Consider the following 24,345-nt stretch of genomic DNA (forward strand, 5'->3'; position numbering starts at 1 on the left):
TGATGAGAGTGACAGAAAGCACTGTGGCGCTGCATTAAAGTAAAATGTTAAGGATCATTAACAAATTAGGGTTGTCAAAACAAACACATGACTAAATATAAAGAAATAAATACAAAATGATGTTGATAAGATGTGGAAAAAGAAGGTTTTAAGGAAACAAAGATATATTCGGTCCAATGTGAAACACTGCAGCAGTTTATAAGGTGAAGATTGAGGATATGAAGTGAACTAGTTTACCAACTTTGAACTTGAAACACCTGTAAATCACACTGATAACGCAATGTGTGAACTATGCTGACAAACTGCCCACTAAACGGTCTGTAGAAGAGTCTGAAATGATAAAGTTTTGTAGAAAAAAGTAAGTAAAAAACAAAGTTAAGGTGAATCTGTGTCAGTAAACAGGAAACTAAACGCGCCATTTCATCAGAACATCACAACTAATACATGTTGGTGATGAAGAGGTATGTTAGACAACATGAATAACAGCAAACTGTTGTTTATTTTTAATAGACAGGATTAAAATGAAGGAGTTGATTTATTTTAAATTATTACTTTTAGATTTTCCCTTAAAAATGATTGGTCATAACATAAATTGCTCATAACCCAGTCATTTATTTATCAGGAATGCAGAAACGGCTTTGGGAATGTGTTAATTTAAAATGAAGGTCATTAACCCGCCTCGTAGTAAAATCTCTCCACAGACTGACTGACAGAGGACTCGACTGCTTCCCTCTGATTGAAAGCGATCCATCTGGCGTTCGGTCTTTCCTTTTCCTCCATCTGACCAACCTGATTATACGCCTCCCCTTGAAGTTGACCTGCAGGTTAACTGTCTCTCCCACTGCTGAGTAAAGGCTTAGACATCTGATTAACTTATTAACTCCTCTATAATCATGAGAGGAATAAATTTATTCTTAATTGGGGTTTTGTGGTTAATTCTGGGATTTGTTCTCTTTTCCAAGAACTCTGACAAATCTTATTATGGTCGATAAAATTGTGATGCTGATCAAGAACAGCGTTTTCCTTCGTTTGAGAATCCAATAATACTTTCCAACACATCTTCGCTAAAGAATGTTTGATGTGCCGACATCGCCTATAAAAATATTAATTACAAAAACGTATAAACTGATCATTTTTTGATGACCAACTTTAGGTTTGAAGTAAGTTTGTGATTAAACTGTTTCGTCAAAGACAAAAGGCAGGACGAAGACAGAAAATGGATTTCTCTTTTTTTTTGTGTACATAAACACATAAATCATAGAGGTGTTTCCAATCCGAAAGTCTACATTAGGGATCTGGAGAACACTGGTTTCGCTTAGAGGTGACAGTCATGGGAGCCGATTCTGTGGGTGCTTCAGGGCCGGAGCACCCACGGAGATTCCCGAGCTCCTACAAAGATTCCCGAAGATTCCCGAGCACCTACGAAGATTCCCGAGCACCTACGGAGATTCCCGAGCTCCTACAAAGATTCCCGAGCACCTACGGAGATTCCCGAGCTCCTACAAAGATTCCCGAGCACCTACGGAGATTCCCGAGCTCCTACAAAGATTCCCGAGTACCTACGGAGATTCCCGAGCTCCTACAAAGATTCCCGAGTACCTACGGAGATTTTCGAGCACCACAGAGTTTTCCGTACCTACGGAGATTCCTGAGCATCTATGAAGATTCCCGAGCACCACGGAGATTCCCCGAGTACCTACGGAGATTCCTGAGCATCTATGAAGATTCCCGAGCACCTACGGAGATTCCCGAGCACCTACGGAGATTCCCGAGCACCTACGAAGATTCCCGAGCTCCTACAAAGATTCCCGAGCACCTACGGAGATTCCCGAGCACCTACGGAGATTCCCGAGCTCCTACAAAGATTCCCGAGCACCTACGGAGATTCCCGAAGATTCCCGAGCACCTACGAAGATTCCCGAGCACCTACGGAGATTCCCGAGCTCCTACAAAGATTCCCGAGCACCTACGGAGATTCCCGAGTACCTACGGAGATTCCCGAGCTCCTACAAAGATTCCCGAGTACCTACGGAGATTTTCGAGCACCACAGAGTTTTCCGTACCTACGGAGATTCCTGAGCATCTATGAAGATTCCCGAGCACCACGGAGATTCCCGAGTACCTACGGAGATTCCTGAGCATCTATGAAGATTCCCGAGCACCTACGGAGATTCCCGAGCACCTACGGAGATTCCCGAGCACCTACGAAGATTCCCGAGCTCCTACAAAGATTCCCGAGCACCTACGGAGATTCCCGAGCTCCTACAAAGATTCCCGAGCACCTACGGAGATTCCCGAGTACCTACGGAGATTCCCGAGCTCCTACAAAGATTCCCGAGCACCACGGAGATTCCCGAGTACCTACAGAGATTCCTGAGCATCTATGAAGATTCCCGAGTACTCACGTGTCTCAGGCAGCCTACACTTGTCATTGATTTGCTAATGACCACTCCGCTACCTATCAGCGCATTGTGTTGTGATGTCAGATAAACCGCCAAAAATGCTGGAAGGCAACTTGCTGTTAAACTAGCATAGTGGTTGATTTAGCCAACAAAAATGGACAAATTTGTCATAAAAATACCAAAAATATCCACCGACCCGACACCAAGGTAAACACCCATGGATAGACTACGATGCTGCGGTTATGAGGTTATTACTATGTTTTAAAGGATGTGTCGGAATGGTTTTGAATTGTCGAGTTGGTCCATGATTTGCTTTCATTTTAGCCTTTTTGCTATAGTTTTGGTGGTTATAATTATTTCTTTCCTGGTGTGTGTTGTTAGTAAAACTTTTGATTTAACCTTTGAATTAACTATATTTGTCTCATTAAAAGCCAGTTGTGATGATTGACAGTATAATTAATATCAGGTTGTGAAGTAGCCTCGGTGCTGATGAGTTGGTTGGCCATGTTATTGTGTCCTTATACTGACTTTCAGCACAGCGGACAGCTCCAGTCACACTTATAGTCCCGCTATTCAGTTGATGTAGGATTGTGGATTGTGGATTTTACTTTTCCTTTATCTTCATCGGAGCCTTTTGCGTTAGGTCACATTAACATAAACTCCTCGTATGCATCACCGGTGTGTAGGAAACACCATACATTCATTGCGGCTGCTGCTGTTAATTGATCTAATGTGTGTTTTGCTTTGAGACGAATGTGCACAGGTGAGCACCCACCAGCAGAAACATTAATCAGCGCCCCTGGTGACAATAATATGCTTCAAAGAAAGAAAATATGTAATATTTTGATTTAAAAATCTAATTCATATTCTATTTTTTACCGTATTCATCCAAAAACACTTTGGAAACTATTTTCATCTTTTCATTCATAAGATGATATTCAATTGTGAAAAAGGTGACATAGTGTTTAGAAATGTTATAAGAAGGTCCCTGTTCCTGTTCAGGTCAACATCAGCTGCTTTTTATGCAGAAGCAACTCTGTGACGGTGGAGGTAAACCGAGCAAAGTCGGGTGTTTTTGTGTGCTCAAAGCTCGGAGGAGGATCTTTGATTCAAGGAATGAAGGGAAGAAGGACATTGGAGAGCTGGAAGATGACAGAGGAACAATATTAGGGGGAGAGAAAACCTCAATCGCAGAACAAAGAAGGAGTTAAAGAGTAGAGAAAGCAAATATGAAGAGGGAAAAAAAGCAATTTAGGAAATTTAAGAGAGGGGAAAGTGAAAAGAACAGAATTCCTTCTCTCATCTTCAGTCCTCCAGGCGGGGAAAACAAACTGATAAAGAGGAGGGACAATAAAGACAAGATAGATTGCAGCATTTCAAAGCACCCACAGGCTTCTTAGGAAAGAGAGGAAGAGAAGGCATCCTCAAACAGAGAGAGGAAAACAACATATTGCCTCCCCTGGCCGTCAGACCACTAGGCTGGGATCTGAAGCCCAGTGGGTAATGCGCTGTGGTTGATCCAGCAGCTCGGGATGGGCTCTCTAAGCTTGGCTGAGTCATTCATAGAAGTTCAGACACACTTTGAAATGTAGCTGGGCTTCTGCGGAGTTTATGCGACGCGTCGGATCAACACGTTTTTTAAGCTGTGAGGAGCTGTGAGGATCCTCATCGCTGAGATTAGCCGGATTCCCTCCACAGGAAGAAATTGCCTCAGCTGGGCCTCTAATCAAAAGCTCCTGTGTGTGCACAACTGTAACAAATGTGGCTTCAACCTGGATTAATGTCCACGCTCAAAGTGGGGGGAAAAAAACGCTATTTGATTTGGTGTCAGCGGCACAAACTCAACACATTTCAAACTGCCTGAAAACTGCTTAATATTCCAGAGCTTATACACCGAGGTGCCGCCAACATGAGGTGCAAACCCAACGTGATAAGCTGTGCAGTGAGAAAACACTGAAGGACAGCGCTGTGTCTTCAAGGAGGCAGGAAGTGACGCCTCACTGCCTCTGGGACCCATATGGCTGTTTTTCTACATTAATCAGCACTACAAAGAGCAGATGACCCAGATCAGTCCATACCTATGCTGTGCCACATTCTGTGTCGTAATGTACGGATTAAATACCACAATTACTTAAAAAACAGAGCGCATTTTCAGTAAAATAAGAGACTGGTGTAGCACTGACTGTTAGGCGTTAAAGGGAACAATCAATAGTCGACTCTTAATCAGTAGCAAAATGAGACTGTCGGGGAATAAAGTGGTGGAGGGCCAGCAAGTGGAAGGAGGAAGTTTAGAGCAGGAAACAAGAAAATTGTGACAACTGTCATCCATCACTTGCAATCTATCAGCCCTGTTGTTTCATGTAATTAATAATGCATTTGCTATGAGATCAGTGAGTTATACCTCTGCTATCTCCATCAATCCTGAAGGCCTGATTACTTTTACCAATACGTACATGTGTGTATATTCCTCACTCGTGGGATAATAAAGGTTATTCCATTCTGTTCTAAAACATCCATAACTGCTTTAAACCTGTTACACCTGGACTGTTTATCTCATAACGTGCTCATGTGGAGCTTGTTCCTGCAGCCGGTGATCACACTGAAAGATTACGTGGTTGTGAGAGCAAATGATTGTGAAGGATAAAAAAAACAAAAAAAAAAACGGCGTCCATTACGGTACGGACAAGTTGTAAAGATAATGCTTTGAAGAACCAACCATGACTGCGCTCTAACCCTTTTTGTCACATTTTATCCTAAAGCCAGTTAGAAAGTGACATTTCATCATATGTTTTTCAATGCAACCAGAAATTGGAACGAATGTTGGTCTCGACATGACGTCACACAAAGGCTCGTTGGTTTAACTGCCCTGTTCGACCACCTCCTTCCTCCTTATGAAGCCTTTGTTCCTGCTTAAACTACCTGCTGCTTGCAGAGTCGGTATTTGTGAACCGCATTGAGAGGCGTGACCAAAGAAAATGACCTTTACTTTAAAAGGATGTTTGCCTAGATATTAGCAGGCAATAGGCAGAGTATGCCTGGTCCTTCAAAGAGAGAACTGTAAATGCTCACTGTGTTAAATTAAAAGTCACCAATCCACCTAATTTGTATGCTTTTGGACAGTGGAAGGAGGTCGGAGTATCCACACATGCACAGGGAGAACACACCAAGCAGAGCTGAGGTACACTTTCCTTTTAAAACCATAAGGATAAGCTGTTAGGATCCATTACGCTTCGTCTCCAGTCCTGTTCTTTATTCCTTTTTCTGAACGGGAAAATGTAAAGTTGTATTCCAATGCTTTGGCAAAATAAGTTTCTGGAAACTTTCATCCATTAAAGCCACTCTGAATTGAACTGAGTAGACGAAAAAATGACAGAGAGTAAGCAAACTGGGAATAAAAAAGTGGAACAAATCGTGCCACTTGACCGCCTCTCTGTTCGTGATCTGCAGCCAAATGTTTTGTCAGCAGAGCTCCAAAACCGGCCCATACATTATAAACGAAGAGAAGAACCATTGATGACTGAAATTATCTGTACTGGATCGATGGAGCCATGTAGGACTGTGCAACACTACATCCCTTTATCTTATATTACACCAACACAGTGTGTTTATTGATCCCAGAGGGGAAATAGACTCCATGCACAGACGTAGCTATAAAAATAAAGTCACTTGTTTGATGGCTTGAATAATAATTATAGATTTTTTTACACAAACTGGGCATTTGCCCTGTGATGCAGCCTAAAGCCTGATGTGCTGCCGGTGTTGTTACTGTTCATCCAAGTGTGAACTCACCCCTACGCTGTCCTCCTGTCTGTACTGTCTCCAGTTGTGTCCCGTGTCGCTGAACATCAGCAGGTAGGACGTCAGCCAATCAGAACTGCCGTAGCGGCCCTGCGTGGCGACAGCTGTGATCCTGGTGCGCTCACCCAGATCGACCTCCAGCCACTGATACCTGTCTGAGACGAGAGGAGACCAGCCTCCAGCTCCTGCACAGAGAGAAAATACAGCATATTTGTGTCATTTATCAGATTTCTATCTGTGTGGGATGAGATGACAACAGTTTCCGCGTTGCTTGACCTTTCAATCTAAACTAAAATCCCACTTTTCTGTTGCGGCACGAAGATTATTGACTGAACCACAGCAAACAGCTTTGAATTCATTTTGAAGCTTTCATAACATCAATCATTCTTTAAAAGCTTTCTTGAGGAATTTCAGTTCGCCAGAAAAAAGAAAATACACCAAAATCTAAGACAAAAAACAAAACAAAACAAATATCCGGTCACATGACATTTAACCGTGTCATTATGTATTGAACAAAAACTAAGTGAACCCCACATACCAGCAGCTTGTAGAACCACCTTCAGCAGCAGTGAGCTGCAGTAATGGTTTTCTGTGGGACGTTATCAGTCTCTCTCATGGTTGTGGAGGAATCTCGGTCCACTCTTCTCTCCAGTGTTGCTTCAGCTCATTGAGGTTTGCAGCACTGGTTTCTGCACAGCTCTCTTAAGGTCCCACCACAGCATTTCAGTCAGGCTGAGGTCTGGACTCTGACTGGACCATTGCAACACCTTGATTCTTTTCTTTTTCACACATTCTGCTGTAGATCTGCTGCTGTGTTTGGGATCATTGTCCTGTTGATGAGCCAGTTTCAGCCCAGCTTTAGCTGTGGGACAGATGGCCTCACATTTGACTCTAGAATACTTTGGTATCCAGAGGAGTTCATGGTGGACTCAATGACTGCAAGGTGCCCAGGTCCTGTGGCTGCAGAACCAGCCCAGATCATCAGCCCTCCACCACCGTGCTTGACAGCTGGTATGAGGTGTTTGTGCTGATATGCTGTGTTTGGTTTCCTCCAAACGTGCTGCTGTGCATTATGACCAAACATCTCCACTTTGCTCTGGTCTGTCCAAAGGACATTGTTCCAGAAGTCTTGTGCTTTGTTCAGATGCAGCTTTGCAAACCTAAGCTGTGCTGCCATGTTCTTTTTAGAGAGAAGAGGCTTTCTCCTGCAGCCCTTCCAAACAAGCCGTCTTTGTTCAGTCTTTTTCTAACTGTGCTCTCATGACCTTTAACCTTTAACATGCTAACTGAGGCCTGTAGAGTCTGAGATGTAGCTCTTGGCTTTTTCACCTTGGGGTGAACTTGCTGGGACGTCCACTCCTGGGAAGATTGACAGCTGTCCTGAATGTTTTCCACTTGTGAATAATCTTTCTCTCTGTAGAATGATGGACTCCAGATAGTTTGGAAATGGCCTTATAACCCTTCCCAGACTGACGGGCAGCTTCTCTAAAGTCATTGCTGATGTCTTTCCTCCTTGGCATTGTGTTAACACACCTGAATGCTGACAGAACTTCTGCTTTTATAGAGCTGCTCACACTGACTGATGATCAGTTAATCAGCATTGATCAGCAGCACCTGGCTGCTACTTACATGCTGTTTATTTTTCACACTCTGCTTCTGCATTTTGCCTTCGTGTTAAATGACTCAGTCATGTGTTGTTGTTTGCTTTTACCTAATTTTAGATCCGATCAATGTTCACACTGAATTGTATTAAAATCTGGATATAGAGAAAAGTGACACTCGGGTGGCCTGAAAATCCCACAGCCAACAAGAGGCTGATATAACCCCCTCAAAAAAAAAATCAATGAGAAGGTGTGCTGCCAAGCATTGATTAGTTCCACAGTACAGCTCAACATTTGTATCCTTCCTCATATTAAATGTCATCAATAAAGGAGCTGTGTTGTAATGTATTGATGTTCTGCGTCACAAGGTCGAAACATTTCCCACAGAAATAAAAATGTGATTGATTAGAGTGAGCTCAAGTATTGATCAGCTCAGAAAAAAATGCAGTAATAATGTTGGTTTGCAACCGTTATGACCCAAATGTGGGTCAGCCAGCTGCTGGTAAAACTGCATTAATGCCGCTCACGGATATTCAACGCAGTATTGCACAGCTAAAGCTGCCATGTTATGTAATCTCTGAACAACTCTAATCAGGTACACAAGACTCTGTGTACTTATAATACAAAAGTTAGCTGAGGGAAATCAATGTGAAATGTGAAAGCAGTGCTGTTTTTGTGTGAAGGCTGTTGAACACAATCTGTTTGGACAGATAAACAGTGGACGGTCACAGGCTACTGTGCAAGAAAGACACTTAAAATGCAAAAGATAGAGGCAATAAATATGTGTGTGTGTGTGTGTTTTATCGGGCCGAAACGATGACATAGAGCTTAAACAACAGATGGACAGACTCTGAAGGAGGAGGCAGCTGACCAGAAACCCACTGAGCACACAAACAAACACACGACTTACCGAGTGACCGTCAAAACACAAACGCACACAAAGCCATCTCTGTTTTTCTAGCTTGGAGCCAGTATCTGCTCCCATTTGGGTGAGCTAAAGGCGTAAACACTGCGTGCTACGAGTTAATGAGATTGTAACAAGAAACAAAATGGATGCTGAAGGGAAAATTCCTGCCTTTACTTGTACACTATTTAGCAGAAAGAAAAAGCAGATCGTAAAGATCGGACCACACTGCAGTTCTGTTGGTCCAGATGGCCGCTTTGTAAGATTCGGTGATGATGTTTCCTTGACGACCTTCTGCTTGGACTACATGCTGAATCCCAGCCAATCATATTGCAGTCATCTGCCTCAAGCACCAGTTTTCAGACAGGAGGCACGAATAAAAGATCTCCAACGACCTCAACTTCACAAAACACAACGGCCATCAAACCAAAAGACTGAAATTAATCTAGAACTTTTTTTACTCTGTTCTCAATACAACCATCAGGCAATTCAGTTTTTTGAGGGATTCAGAGTCTTTGGACTAATCAGTGTGATCAGAACTAACAAACTCTCCATTAACCATTTGTCTCACCCCAACACACTAATGGTTTTAAACCATTTGTCTCTTAATTAACCCCCAGAAGAGATAATTGTTTTAACTACCTGTCTCTTAATTATCAACAGGACCACATCCTGGCTCCTGCTCCAAAGTGTGAGACATTTCCCCGGGGGGGGGGAACTCTACCCTCAGGTATAAATGCTCTGACTCCCTTTTGTCTGTCTTTCTGCACCATAAACGCTGAACGGTGTGGACTGACCTCTCCTGCAGAAGAAAAATAAGCAGGTTGGCCGGCTGGCAGAAAACCAGAGGTCTCCATTTAATTAGTTATTAGGACAGAAGCGCGAAACCTTCCACCACATCGGTGGACACTGTTGGAGCGTTTCCTGTTGTGTAAGAAGGCTCCATCAGTGTTGTGCATGAAAGGATTCATATTTTCCATCAATTATGGCCCAAACAAAGCTGCTGTTTTTAATGCTGAACATGCACACAACGCTCCTCCAGCCATGCCGACAGACGAGCTTCTGCTCAATTCCATGCAGGAGACGTGCCAACAGTCATTTAGGTCTGTAAGTGAGCCACATGGTTATCATATATGATTAAAGATGTTTTCTTCATTCTGGATACAAGCGGCTGAAATGGGGTTCCTTCGGAGGCTCAGGGACAGACCCAGGACTCGTTGGAGGGATTATATGTCCTTTCTGGCCTGGGAACACCTTGGGATCCCCCAGGAGGAGCTAGAGAGTGTCGCTGGGGAGAGGGACGTCTTGGTTTCTCTCCTGGACCTGTTGCCTCTGCGACCTGACCTCGGATAAGAGGACAAAAATGGATAATTCCTCACCTGCTTAGTAGCAAGCTCCCCTAATGAATAACGCTGGCTAAACTTCTTACTTCTCTTCCAATTTGCTTGCATCCTGTCTGAAATAACATGTCCAGACTGCCGTATGTTTGCCTCTTGCTCATCATACATGTGAACAGGAAGTCTCTACATCTGGTGTTGGAAACCTGGTTGATATTTAGTATGTTGGAGTAAAGCTGCAGTGTATCAACTCGATTAGTTATTTTGGAGCTAAAGTTAGCTAGCTGCACGATCAATTGCACAATTTCTTGACTAAAAATTGTATTAACAATCAAGTCTCAAGGAAAAACAGAAATATATGTATTTGTGCGACTAAATCTGTATTTATAGTAATACATTTCGATTGGACGGGTGTGCAGCTTGTCTTGTGTGTTGTGCTGAGGGAACAGGAGCTCCTGAGTCCAGGGAAAAGGATATTTTGATGTGATACACAATTACAAGTTTGTTTTAATGCAAACCATCATGTTCCCCTAACCATAAACACCGTGTTTTGAATATCTAACTCTGATCGTCTAATTTCTTAGACCTTTAGTAGTTTGTAAAACAGCAAGGGAAGAGTGCTTGACACCACAAGGAAACATCTGTGTGCAACAAAAACATCTCAGAGTAAATTACTTGAAGGGACCAGTGGTCACGAATGGATCCTTTCCACCAAATGTGGACTTTTCACCTTTATTTGTCACCAGGATGGCCGAGTGGTTAAGGCGTTGGACTTAAGATCCAATGGGCAAATGCCCACGTGGGTTCAAACCCCACTCCTGGTAACAACAACATGTACCACTACCCCCAGTAGGGGTCCTTAGTAAGTTGCTTCAAATAAAAGCATCTGCTGAATGCATAAGTTAACTGTTTGACTGTTAGTTTACAATATCTCTACATCCTGGGAGACACTGTGACATGTTCTGTCTGTGAGGAGAATAAATCTACATGATAATTATATGTCTTGCTGTCAGATTGGGTTGATTACGAGGGGCAACGTTGCTGTATTTAAACCACCAAAAAGGTCAAAATGCACTCTGTTAAACTTAATTAAAGTAAACCATGTGCTAAAAACACGTTTTTTTTTATGGTTAGCTAAAACGGTGATTAATGCGCAGATGTGCCTGCATCTCTGTCGATGGCTGTGGTGAAAATGTTCCAGTACCCCACAGCACAATGTGCCATTTAACAAGGGATAATTCAGAGGAGCTCTTAAAAAATGTAAGAACTGAATGTGAACTGGTTGATTTTGAGGTTGTGAGTTTAGCTCAGAATTTAAAAAGCATCAACATGAAATTGTTCACCTGTGTCTGCAACAACGTTTCCAGATGTTACAGATGTTTCCAGAACAACATTTACAAGCATCTCTTGAAATTGCTCTTCTGCAGAAGCCGTCTTCCTCTGACCGGTACCGGTAACCTCCCACCCTGTGAGTCCGATCAGCAACATGTGGAACAGCTGGAGTGACTAAACAGAGTCTGGCGGCAGACTGAGGAGAAAGATTCAGCGCGGAGAATGAATCGGTGTCGGTCCAGGCTGATCCTTTCAGCGCTGCAGGCCAAAACTAATAAGCACCTGACGGGCAGATGCATCCAGTGTCAGCAGAAAAGGTAAGAGCAGACGCTCTGACCTTTACTTCTGGCAATCAGACTGTGGCGAAAAGACGAAGGAGATTAAAGGAAAACAACTCAGGGACGAGGAGGCGGTGCAAAGATTTACTTTGTCCACGCTGTCAGAATGACTGCAGCTAATATAATGGAGGTGAACGGATGGTGGAGGATCTGAACACTTTAATTAGTGTCTGTCACTTTAAATCAAAGAGATATGTTTAGCCCCCCCACACACACACATCTGCTGAGGTATCAGATCCAACCGCCTACAAAGGAAAGTGAAGATTGATGGAGGTCAGAAATGTAGCATCACTGCTGTGAGATCAACAAACTGATTAAAACCTCCATTAAAAATCTTTAATATACGCTTATTATGATTTTAACTGCTTCATATACAGTTACAAACTATTATTTTGCACCTCCCCCTAAAGCAGATTTACTTATGAGTGTCGTTACTAAGGTTAGTTGAGTGAAAATGTCTTTAGTTGGTCCAAAGTGCCTGAAAAGAAGGCGATTAGACTTCTATTTCTGGTTCTTTAAAACATTTCAATGCTCATCCAAAATGCTTCTTTAGTTCTAACAGACTGGTGGGAAGTTTAAGACTAATAAGCTGTTGGTGGGACATTCACTCCTCAAGAGCTATGGAGATATTTATTTTCCATTTTATGCCATGGAAAGAATAAAATATGCATCACTAGAATTAGCTTAAATATTTAAGCTCTTCTTCACGCCATCTCTGAATGAGCACAAACACGTGCTTAAAATACGTGTGTTCGGCGCTTTCATGGCCCAACGAAACTGAATATAAATACATTTTGTCAGTTTTAGGGCAAAGTCAGTGCAAAACAACCAGGAAACGCTGAATAAAATCAGCCACCGCCATCAGTTGATGTTATCCTCTGTGTAGATGAGCCGATAACAGTCAACGAGCTCAATATACCGAAAGTTAGGCCAACATCTGTGGATCCCCGATCTCAGTGCATTCAAACATGTAAATGTGGACTGTTGCTGTCTTGGGTTTTGAGAGCAAGAAGTGATGACGTCCATTATAACACATATTTCTGTTAAAATATGTGTTAAACAGTCAAAACAGGCAAGAAACAATGTGTATTTCAGACCTCTGCAGTGGTCATTAAAGGGGAAATTGGCAACACAGACCAAAACCATTTCTTGTATCAGCTATAAACATGTTCATTTCTGTAAAATAAGGGCTCCAGATCGACTGAGGCCAGCTTTCAGCAGTTTCCAGCCCCCGGAGCGGTTTCTTATAGACAGACAGCTTTAAATCTGCAGATTTTAGAACTTTTGCCCTATATCATGAGGGAAATCTGTCTTCTGTCATAGAAAGATGTGCCTGATTAGAAAAAGGTCAAATGAGACAGTGAGGGTGAAAACTACAAGTGTGAAGGGTCTTTTAGATAAAACCAAGATGCTTTCACACTCACATTTTCAGTCATTCACATTGAAATGCATAAACAACACGAAACAGCTGGATCTCTCCTTTTCCACCCATTTTTATGAGGAAGCAACAACGCTGCATCATATAAAATATATGACAGACGCAGCTCAGCTATTTTGCTGAGTCTGCTCATTCAAATGTAAAAAAAAAGCTGGTTTCTCATCAGCAATGATGGTAGAAAATTCAAGCTCGGTGAGGACAGCAGGACGAAACTGAAAGAATCCATCCATCCATCATCCATTATCCATTATTTGCCACTTCTCTGGGGGTCGGGTCATGGGTCATGTCCCCGGCCACTTCCTCCAGCTCTTCCAGGGGGACCCCGAGGCGTTCCCAGGCCAGCCGAGAGACATAGTCTCTCCAACGAGTCCTGGGTCTTCATCGGAGTCTCCTCCCAGTGGGATGGGCCCAGAACACCTCACCAGGGAGGCATCCAGGAGGCATCCTAACCAGATGCCCGAACCACCTCATCTGGCTCCTCTCGGTGCGGAGGAGCAGCGGTTCTACTCCGAGCCCCTCCCGGATGACTGAGCTTCTCACCCTATCTCTAAGGGAGGCCCAGACACCCTGCGGATGAAGCCCATTTCGCCCGCTTGTATCCGTGATCTCGTTCTCTCGGTCTCTACCCACAGCTCGTGACCACAGGTGAGGGCAGGAACGAAGACTGACCGGTAAATCGAGAGCTTCGCCTTCTGGCTCAGCTCCTTCTTCACCACGACGGGCCGATGCAAACTGAGAGAAACAAGATGTTTTTCACAAATATGTTTGTCTTTGTTTGAGGCTAAAATTCCACATCAACGGACGGTTAGATAAAGATTTGCTTGAGAAGCAGACGTATTAGAAAGGTGGGCAAAGGAACGGCAGCTGACAGGGAAGAATAGCTGAAGAGTTATGTAATGGACAGAATGAGCCTCATGATGTGTCAGTCCCTGAGAGGACAGGCAGGAAAAGGGGGATTACAGGGTAATTGTCTGTGCTAATCTTATGTGAAAGATAAGTATAGCTTCCTAATTCATCAATATTTGTCATGGAATCAGAGCTCCACTCACAGGGTGTGTGGTACAGACTGAGAAGAAATTGACCTGACAAACCTCAGTTACCGAAGCCAGTGATGATGAAGATAACCACTGACTGGACTTCCCAGTCAGTGCTACTCATCTATAATACATGGTAGCCAAGTGCATTTATTCATCAAAAGATTCAGCATTATATGTGTAAATTTAGGCGATTTATTCCAACTTATTTGCATGGAAACACATCATGAACACTCTGCAGAGAACATTCCTGTTGTGCAGCACATAGTGGAACTTCTTGAAGGTCACAGAGGATAACTGAGTATGATGATCAATAGCTGATTACTTGGCTGTTCCTACACAGGCCCAATTTACACCCTCCAATTAAAGTTTAATTCTGCCTTCAACTCTCTTTGGGAAAATGATTACTGTGCCACTGTAATTCTTTTCAAGTTACATTTCTGCATAATTGCAGTCACGCCACTGATAACTGTCAGCTTCGCCCACAGAAGAAAGAAAATGTTTAAACATGAAGACTGTTATTAACATTTGGCGAGACAGCAGAGCAGACTAAATTAGTTTGCACTGCAGAAAATGACATGCAATGCAGAAGGAGCAGAAGATAGAAAGGGACAGTTCGGCCAAAGGAAGTGAGGAGGGGAAGACTTCAACACAAGGAGGACAGAATCAGAAGCAAAGGAGAGGAAGGGGAAACAAAAGTTGAGCAATCTATCCTCACGGTGCTCGGTAAGAGGCTTTTTCTATCCCGCTCTGGTGTCCCGCCTCCTTCAGACCTCCACTGTGATGATCTACGTCGGGTTAAAGGCCGAGAATTAGGTGCAAGCCTAGCCTAATATTGTGTAAAGTAGTTAAAACATTTTTTTATGTTTTTCTCTCTGCAGAAAGATGGACTCCAAACAGTTTGGAAATGGCCTTATAACTAGGGCTGGGTACCGAACTTCGGTTCTTTTAAGGCACCGAAAAGACCGAAATGCTTCGGTTATATAATATAGTTAATAAATTATATAATTTAATATAGTATCAAAACATGCCTCGTCTTTCAGTACCTAGAGATTAATCAGAGATAATCAAGACCTGATCATTAACGTTACACTTTGCCGCATGCAGGAAAACGTGTTTACGCCCTCAGACGGGTTCACATGCATCTGCGTTGGGTACTGTAGGTGAGTGTGTGTGTGTGTGTGTGTGTGTGTCGTCGAACCGGTTAAACGATGCCACCGAGGCCTAAAGCGAGGCTCCATTTCACCAAGATTGATGCCAATAGTGCGAGATGCAACATGTGCCAAGAAGGCCAGCAACACAACAATTTAATGAATTATTTGACCTGCACAAAATCAGTTTAAGAGCAGAAAGTTGCTCCATGTTTGACTGCAAGAAGGTCGGACCGCAACCATCCTCCTCTCAGCATCCGAGTCAGTCTGTGGACGCCACAGAGCCCGAGCGGCATCATTCAAAATCTCCACCACTGGACTCGGCTTCATAAGAGCACCGAGGACAGCGCAGTGTGTGGGATTTTAACAGGTAAAATAACGTTCAGCGAAATCCGGCAGTAATAACAATGTTACTGCAGCTTAATACATGCAGAAAGCAAAGATGTTGATGTTTCTGAAGGAAAACTGCTGAGTGAAAAGTATCTTCAGTGTGTTGGACAGTGTTAGACACCAACCTGGCACCTGTTTGCACTGGAAATTATTTGTTATTTTTCTGTAAGAAAACTGCTTGGATTGGAAGAATAGACTTCATTAATCCCTTTGGGAGGTTCCCTCCAGGAAATTTAAATACTGAGCTGAAAACTAAAACTGAAGATTTGTACTGTTATGTCTAATGTAATTTCCTTTTTGTTAGAATTGATTTTATAAAATTGGTATCGAAAAAAATATCGTTCAGGAACCGGTATCGAAGTGAAGGTATCGGTACTGGTATCGAAAAATGTTGATTGATACCCGGCCCTACTTATAACCCTTCCCAGCAACAGTTGCTTCTCTAAGATCATTGCTGATGTCTTTCCTCCTTGACACCTGAATGCTGAGAAAAGTTACTGATGATCGGTTAATCAGGTGCATTGATCAGCAGCATCTGGCTGCTTCTTACCCTCCTAATTCCTGTGGAAGCAGTGACCGTTCTCTTAGTTTTCAAAGTGCGACACTTTGACTTTTTGTTAAATATATAATGAAACAGTGGAATATATCATGTGTTGCTGTTCATTTGAGGTTTCATTTATTTAATTTTAAGACCTGATAAAGTACTTTACCTTCATGCTCTGTATCATGATATACAGTCCATAGATGATTTTATTTGTACATCAACAACAATAAGTTTAAAATGTGTGTTATAGATATCTTGTTAAGGTGGTATTACAAGACTCTGAGTCGAGAGTGAAGCTGCTTCTCAGAGGAGATCTGCTGAAGGAGACATTCATTTATTCATCAATTTCCACAACAAGCAGCAGGGGTTGTTCCCCAGGATGCTACAGCAGGAACTCTACAGCTACACACATACAGATCCAGCCACATACCCCCAAAGCAAATCTTACAAATCGTCTGTTTGTGATAAAATGATCTACTCTTTCACAGTTCTTTTGTCTGCTTTTCTCAGCCCAGTTACACCTGCACCTCTGTGCTTATGTCACAACTCGGTCCCTCCGGTTGTCGCAGGATTGTCATCGAGCAGCTCCTACACCACGCCTAAGACAATCCAAACTCTTTATATATGTCGTCCCACGATGGTGGAATGACCTACCGAGTGCTACCAGAACAGGGGCGTCCCTGTCTATCTTTAAGATCCAGCTCTTCAGAGAGCATCTCCTATCCCAGCACTTACCCTGTACTTCCCTACCCCCTCTGACAAGTGGGTTCCTTCTATGTAGTTTATTGTTAGCTTTTTATATAGCTTGTTACATCTTCAGTTGTAAGTCGCTTTGGATGAAAGCGTCTGCTAAATGCATAAACAGAAACAGAAACAGAAACCTCTGGTAATTCTGTCTCCAGGGGTGTAAATCTTACCAATTGTTCAAAGCAAGTGTTGAATTTTTCCCTCACTAATAGGGAGCTGTTCAGATGAGCCAGTTTAGCTTTACCCTCATTAGGATGACAGCATGTAATCAGGTTTTGAATCAGCTGAAGTTTAGCCCATTATTATACCAAAGGGTTTGTAGATAAGTGGCATATTTGGTCCAACCTGCAGACGCTTCTTTTCTGAAGTCTGTTCACAGAGTTTTGATGGTGTTTGATGTTTAATTTGGGTTCTGATGATGAGGTTCACGGCACAATTTAAGGTATGTTGTTGTATCTTCTTTTCTTCTCCACTTCCGTTTCTTTTAATTTAACACTTGTCCTTAACAGATGGATAAATATTCCTTCCATCTATTTTCTATACCTGCTTCATGTTGTTCACAGTTGCAGGATGGCTGCAGTTACTGGGTGAGTACACTCACATTCTGGTCAACTTAGGATCACCAATTAACCTAAGATGCATGTTTTAGACGGTGAGGGAAAGTACCTCAGCTTCGATATTAACAGGGAAAAGAACAAAGTGATACTGGAAGCCATCACCACATCATTTTGGTCTTTCCTCCAAGTACACGTTTCAACATATTTCAACTTTTCAGTCATTTGAAAACTTCAGATGCCAAATTATGTGGTGAGGAAGGAGGTGTTGCTGCAAAGTTCAACTCCTCACCTAAACAAGAGCTCCACCAATCCTGGAAACTGTAATTTCCTAATTACAGTAAAAAAAAAGACAGTAATTGAACCCGACCGGCCTTGTCTTGCTTTGAGGACATCAGTTATTTGAGGACAGGCCAGAGCACGTAACAATAGTCCAGATGTAACCCTGAATTTATTAATATTCCAGTTAAACAATGTGTTTTAATCCTTAGCCCTTGACATGTATGCACTGACCAACACTAACCAACAGCAACTGACCACTTCTCACCTTCTCTTACCTCCTTATAAGCATTTTGGAACATCTTATAGTTTCCCAGCATCACTTTTGAGTGAGTTTAACGAAGTGCATGTGACAGTCTGCAAAGAAAACGTTGACATGCACTAATATCAAAAGGTAGATGTAGACATGGAATGATTTTGAAGCCCAGACGATGAAGTCATTTGCAGTCTTTCAGTCTTAAACTTGAACATTTTGAGCTGTGCACACATCCATTTACAGGTGAGACTGACAGTTACTTAGAGGTGCCTCCAGCTGCTAATCTTTAGAGAAAAGTTAAAGCCTTAAAGTCCTGAAGTAATTTATTATTAGAACAATAGTTATACAAACTGGGTTGCATCACACGGCATTTCCCCCACTTCAGATGTCACTAAAGCTATGCTTTGATGGATTTCTCTTTCTATTACTACTTTGATTAGGAAGCAGCTCTTAGAGGTCCAAAAATACGTACTTTTTTTTAAAGACTCGTCTCTTAATGCCCTGTCTATGTTCGGCAGCCAACCAAACTCACATCGACACAGATATTCTAAGCTATGAAACAACCGGTTTGAGCTGAAAAGAGAGAAAAAATCTTCAAAATGAATTTAACAAATGGTCAAAGGTTAAGTTTGAACTGCACATGTTGATATATTTTAGAAAGTCTGATGTCTTTGGCTCATCTTGTTCCTTGTAACAGTTAATGAGAGACCAAGAAATGTCAACTCCATTACAGCCGGATGGCTTTACACAGGCATGAGTCAGCAAAGGGCAGCAATGAAAATGTGCTCCTTCAGTTCTGCTACAGCTACATGAAGTGTCACTAAAGCTTCAGCCTACTTCTTCAAACCAACATAAATTAAATTCAGCTTAAAAGGAGCATGATTTAAAATTACATTTATAAAACAATGGATTCTTTGTCCTTGAATGCATTGTATGCAGTGTACTAACTGAAAGTCAGACAGGCTCGGTGTGTTTTCTGAAAGGCTCTGAGGACTGAGGCTGTGTTCACTTTCCACCTTTTAGTTTCAAAGGCGGTGAAAATTAATCAGACCCAAATTAAATCCGCCTCATCCTTTCAGCAGATTCTGGGCTTTGATGTTAAGACAAGACGGCGAAACCCCAATGTTCATTCTGTGAAAGCCTCATATCATCATCCCTCTCCCTCTGGGTTTCATGCTGGACTGACAAACACCATTCACACCATCCTTCAAATACATATCTCAGATACAAACAGCCTCCATCACACCTGTTTAAGCTTTACAAAGTTCCACAATGCTGTTTAAGATGCGTTTCCCATTCAAGCATTCACACAAACACTCATAACCCTCTTCTCTGTATAACTGTACTGACAGCATACAACAACTGATCTCCACCAGTGAACCAAACAGCAGTTTGACTCGTGGAGGAGTAAGGGATTGAACCACCAGACCTTACGGTTTGATGACAACCGCACTCTTCCTTAAGTCACGGCCAATTACCTAGTGCTCGGTCCCAATTTGATTATACATTGTCACAGAAGCTATTGTGGTCCTCTACAAGCAAATTAGTTAGCTGTAAGTTGCTTATAAGGCTGTGTTCTGTCCAGTTGTTTACCATATAGTGCACTAAGCAGTGGGTTCGCCATTTTGTAGGGATCTTTGAGATTTCAATAGTAATGCTTCACTGACTCCATAAGTGTCCAACAAACTTGTTGTGTAGTGCACGAAAGCTGTTCTGGAGCTAATGGAGTGTGCTATTGCTAGCTAATGGTGGCTAGCTACTGCTAACATATGCAGCTTGTTATTTCCTTATCAATTAAGAATGCTTTGTGAGCTAACAATGCTCGGAAATCTCAAATGTAAAGGTTAAACGTGGACAGGAACCATATTTGAAACATAACTTAGCGGTAAGTTGTGTATATAAAGTATAATAGTATAAGTATATATAAAGTTGGTCGTTACAGAGTGATTAAATCCAGCATCATCAAGCCTTAATGCATCAATTCCAGCAGTGGAAACTCTTCCTCACCGTCTCTCCTGTTGAGTTTGGCGAAACCTGGTGCGTGGCTGCTGGACAGCTGGGAGGAGCTTCTGAAGGATGGCGGCGGCAGGCTGGACACCAGCATGCTGTCACACACATCTGTCGAATGATAACAAAGCAGAGACAAACACCATCACGTTAGCTGCATACATCTCTCATAACGTTCAGTAGCAGGAGATTATTTCTTACAATTCAAACTATAATATTGTCTTCACAGCTCCTCTTTTTTATCATCTCATTAATAAGTATGCACCCCAAAAGTGTGACATATAATATCCAGTTTGTTCATGGTGGAGAGTTATATTCAGCCAATGAAAGCGGCTGTATGGTGTGGGTCACTGGAGCTTTAAAAATCTTTAAACGTGCCAAACAGACACTTGGTCGAGGTCAGGTGTCTGACTGAATGTTGAAAAGTGAGCCTGAAAGAGTGCTCAATATGTTTAAGAGCAGTGATCGCTGCCAAATGTTGCAGGTGACATTCCTGCTATGAGACTTGTTGAGCTTTTTGCAGAAGGGAGACGTTCCTAAAACCTTTAATGCTTTCAAAAAGTGGATTTCAATCCAAATCAAGACTTTTTAAATCAAACAGATAAATAGATTTGGTATCCAAACCAATGAAAACAAGGGGGGTGCTCTGAAAACACCCCCATTAGCACTTGGTACTTTCCTCCTGATGAAAGTAAACATAGATTAAACGGCAAAAAAAAATCTACCAATCAGAATTTTGGTCGACCCAGAACTTATCGACCAATAAGTCGATCAGTCGACTCGGACTTTACAGTTTTAATAATTTCATGTGCAGTTGGGACCTCTTTAAATTAGTTTCTCTGGTCATTCGGGCAGCTCCACTTTCAACACATTATTAAAAAAAGTGGGAACCATATATAGAGCCTCATCTTTATAATAATGATTTGATAAAACAAACTGGTCTCACACAAAAGTGTAGAAAAAACAATGCATCAGGCAACGGGACAAAATTTGGGGCATTTTTCAAGCAATAATAAGTCGTGAAAACAACAGTGAGATGTCATTTCAATTAGTGGCACATTATAGTGCACACTGTCTTATTTATAAGCAATAACAAACCGTTTCTGCAGATGATGCAAACTCAGCTGTTATGAAACTTTTCCACATTCAGCAGCACATTTAAACTGAGTGTGAGAGTCAAGCTGCGGGTTTAATGTCAAATATGAGGCCAACAGCAGCGTCATGCAGAAATTCCTTCTCTTGCATGAATATAAACGTTTCTGTGGCTCAATTACGTTGGATAGAATTGTCAAGACTCTTCTGCAGAGAGTGAAAGCACAGCCAATTGGTTCAGAGGAATGAGTTCAACAGCACAAAGCACAGCGGAGATGTCACAATATCTGAAACAGCTGGAGACGGATTCCCCTCCATCTCTGAGCCGAGGTGAAAAACACTCTCAAGAGCGACGGCTTTCATTTCAAAATGATCAGCTTCTCAGAGAAAAAGGAAGGCTAATCAGACAGGCTGTCAAAGTCTCATTATAAAGCCATAAAGAGGTATTAATGATATAAAACCATTGGCTGTGAATATTACAACATGAGAGGCAGAGGGGATCTAATCATTCTGAAGCAGGTTTAAGGTTTAATGTTCCCCAGGTGGACGCCGGTTTTTCTGCTATAATAGCACAAGATCAGATGAATGAAGGGATAATGATGTCCAGTTGGATGAGTGAATGGAGTAATTGTGCTTCGATGGATGAATTAATGTTGCGATCGGGTCGTGTTGTGGATATGAATGGCGTCCCGGCTGACTCATTACAGGCTGATGGAGATGAATCAGTGCTGTCAGAGGAAATCTTTACACATTTGCTTTAAAGATGGCTGGCTGCAATAAATATGTCACGTTGCATTATGTGATCATTTATGCTAATTACGCTCCCTTTAATTTCTCCATCTATCGCACAGAAATTATTTTGTACAGTCACACAACTACATAAAGCTCCACAACACGAACCAGTGACATAATAAAAAAAGATCCACAGTAGAAATGAGATCAGTTTAAAGGCATCCTGCAGATTTATGAACATCAGGTCCATCAATATTCAGTTTTCCTCTGAGCTCCAACTCTGAGCTAAAGTCAAACTACCCCTGCTTCCATTTAATGTCTATCTGTTAATGTTGTTGTTCTCCACCACTGAGACAAGGGCCAATTACTATGATTCATGCTGCAGAAAGATCTGAGCCCACAATTCTGTCAACAAGGCTTTAGCTTCGATTACTCTGCCAACATCAGCGCACTTCATCTCAACACCACAAGTATTCATCTGCCTCTTAACATCCACCAGCCCCTGGTTTTTCTACTTGTTAAAGTGGAATCCCACTACATTTACAGAACTTTTAAAGTGGAATTTACCCAAAGCGTTGGATTACTCACTGAAAGTTAAATACAGACTGTAAACAGATGCTAATTTTCTATAATTTTCCTTCCAAACAGCCAGACTTTCTTGTAATCTTTTAAAATGCTCTTGAACAATAGTTCTCCAGGCTTTCTGGAGGACTTCTGCACTCATTTTCAGTCCAGTTTGATGCCAAACTTAACACCCACCAATGAATCTTACAAGCAGAGAAAAGGCAGCTACCTTCTAAAACATTTCTATTGGACAGACTCGTTTATTCTTTACTTTGTTATTTATGTGTATGAAAGAAATCCTGAGGAGGAAGAGGAGAATTTGCACAACAGTGCCAATGCTGCACTCCTTTTGTTTAGTAGATGGTAGCAGTAGTTGTAAAGCCTCCAGCTTTAAAGCACTCACATTATAACTCTGAGTTTTTCCTTGACTGTTAATCTGGTGTTAGAGTCTGAAATCTTTCTAAGACACAGCAGTTATCATTAAACATCCTGCTGTATAGAACTGCTCTTTATAGTCAAAACTTCATAAAAGAGTGCTTTCAAGATGAATTCCCCTGTTTTAAATGCCATCCAGATACTTCACAATCATCACAGAACTCTGGAGCTCCTCTTGATGGCTTTTAGCCCTGCAGGCTGAGCCCTGACAGACACTTGCTGTGGGTGGTTGGCGAGCTTTTGGTGTTAAAAGCAGGTGAATTACAGTAGACTGAAGGGGCGAAATTAGAGGGGCAGCTCTCTGATGTAGAGAGCTGTAATCCCTGAGGAGATAATGTGTAGTGAGAGTTCGACCTCGCTGAGGTAACACTCAGAGAGAGGCAGTGGAGTTACCCGGACAGTTTTCCTCAGCAGAGCTTTGGCATTTAAGAGCCGACGGTGTGACCAGTGGAGCACAAACAGAGAATGCAGAGGAAAATGGAAGTAAACGCTGAATTCCTGCTGGCCTCTGAAGCCAGTGAACCTCAACACTGACCCCGGCTGTGTTGCATATCGAGCCTTTCTTTGTGAATATTAAGACGCTGCATCTCCAACAAGCGCACCCCGTCTCCCTGTGTCGGCCTCAGCATCTGACGGCAGACTTTTCTCCCGACATTTACTTCTGAAGAAAGATTTTACAACTTTGTGACAAAAAATATCAGGACCCCATGCAAAAGAACAAAATAAAAGCGCTCTCTCTTAACTTGATGTCAAACACAATCCTAAATCCTAAACTAAAGAGACAACTTGTTGTAGTTCTTGATGTCATCTGAACTGCAAACAGGTCAGTCAAGCACCTGGAATTTTTACTGTGGGACAATCCTTTTAGAAAGTGGAGTAAATTCTTTAAAATAAGCCAGACCTTCCCAGAAAAATCTGTGATCTGAAGCGAAGTATAGGATGCTCTTAAATCTATATTATTCAGCATTATTGGTGCCTTTACAGTAAGTTACTGCCTTCACAGTTAGGCACTCGTGCTGCCTGAACCGTGCTGTGCTGATAACATGCCGAATGGCCTCTGCCTGCTTAAGCCTGCTGGATGCAGCGTGCATGATTCCATATTTTTATGCATCAAACCAACCATCCATCCATCCATTTTCTATCCCACTTAATCCAATTCAGGGTCGCGGGTGTGCTGGAGCCAATCCCAGCTGTCAGTGGGCTACAGGCAGGGTCCACCCTGGATGGGTTGCCAGTCCATCTCAGGGTCACACTTTTTCTACTTTACCTCAGTCCATCTTAAATTAGGCTCAAAGGAAGTCTCATCGGGGCATATCGTCATGTTTAATGAAGTGTTTTGATACCTCGTTCCTCCTCACGCTACATTTGCTTCCTCTGTCCGCTCACATAACTTTTGCTCTCAAATTTCCC

General features: G+C 42.3%; 1 protein-coding gene and 1 non-coding gene across 2 annotated transcripts in view; one reads left to right on the forward strand and one right to left on the reverse strand.

The window, feature by feature from the left end:
- Window positions 1–24,345, reverse strand: part of LOC140268899 (contactin-associated protein-like 4) — a 133,793-nt gene that overhangs the window by 72,027 nt on the left and 37,421 nt on the right. The window contains exons 2-3 of the mRNA XM_072363893.1: window positions 20,113–20,223; window positions 6,192–6,385 (exon numbers count right to left, since the gene is read on the reverse strand). Of these exons, the coding sequence (XP_072219994.1) occupies window positions 6,192–6,385; window positions 20,113–20,223 (305 nt within the window). The remainder of the gene's footprint in view (window positions 1–6,191; window positions 6,386–20,112; window positions 20,224–24,345) is intronic.
- Window positions 10,784–10,866, forward strand: trnal-uaa (transfer RNA leucine (anticodon UAA)). Its single transcript has one exon. It is a non-coding gene; the product is annotated as a tRNA-Leu (tRNA).

Source organism: Leuresthes tenuis, unplaced genomic scaffold, assembly GCF_036924035.1.
Source record: "Leuresthes tenuis unplaced genomic scaffold, fLeuTen1.0.hap1 SCAF_14, whole genome shotgun sequence".
Classification (NCBI taxonomy): domain Eukaryota; kingdom Metazoa; phylum Chordata; class Actinopteri; order Atheriniformes; family Atherinopsidae; genus Leuresthes; species Leuresthes tenuis.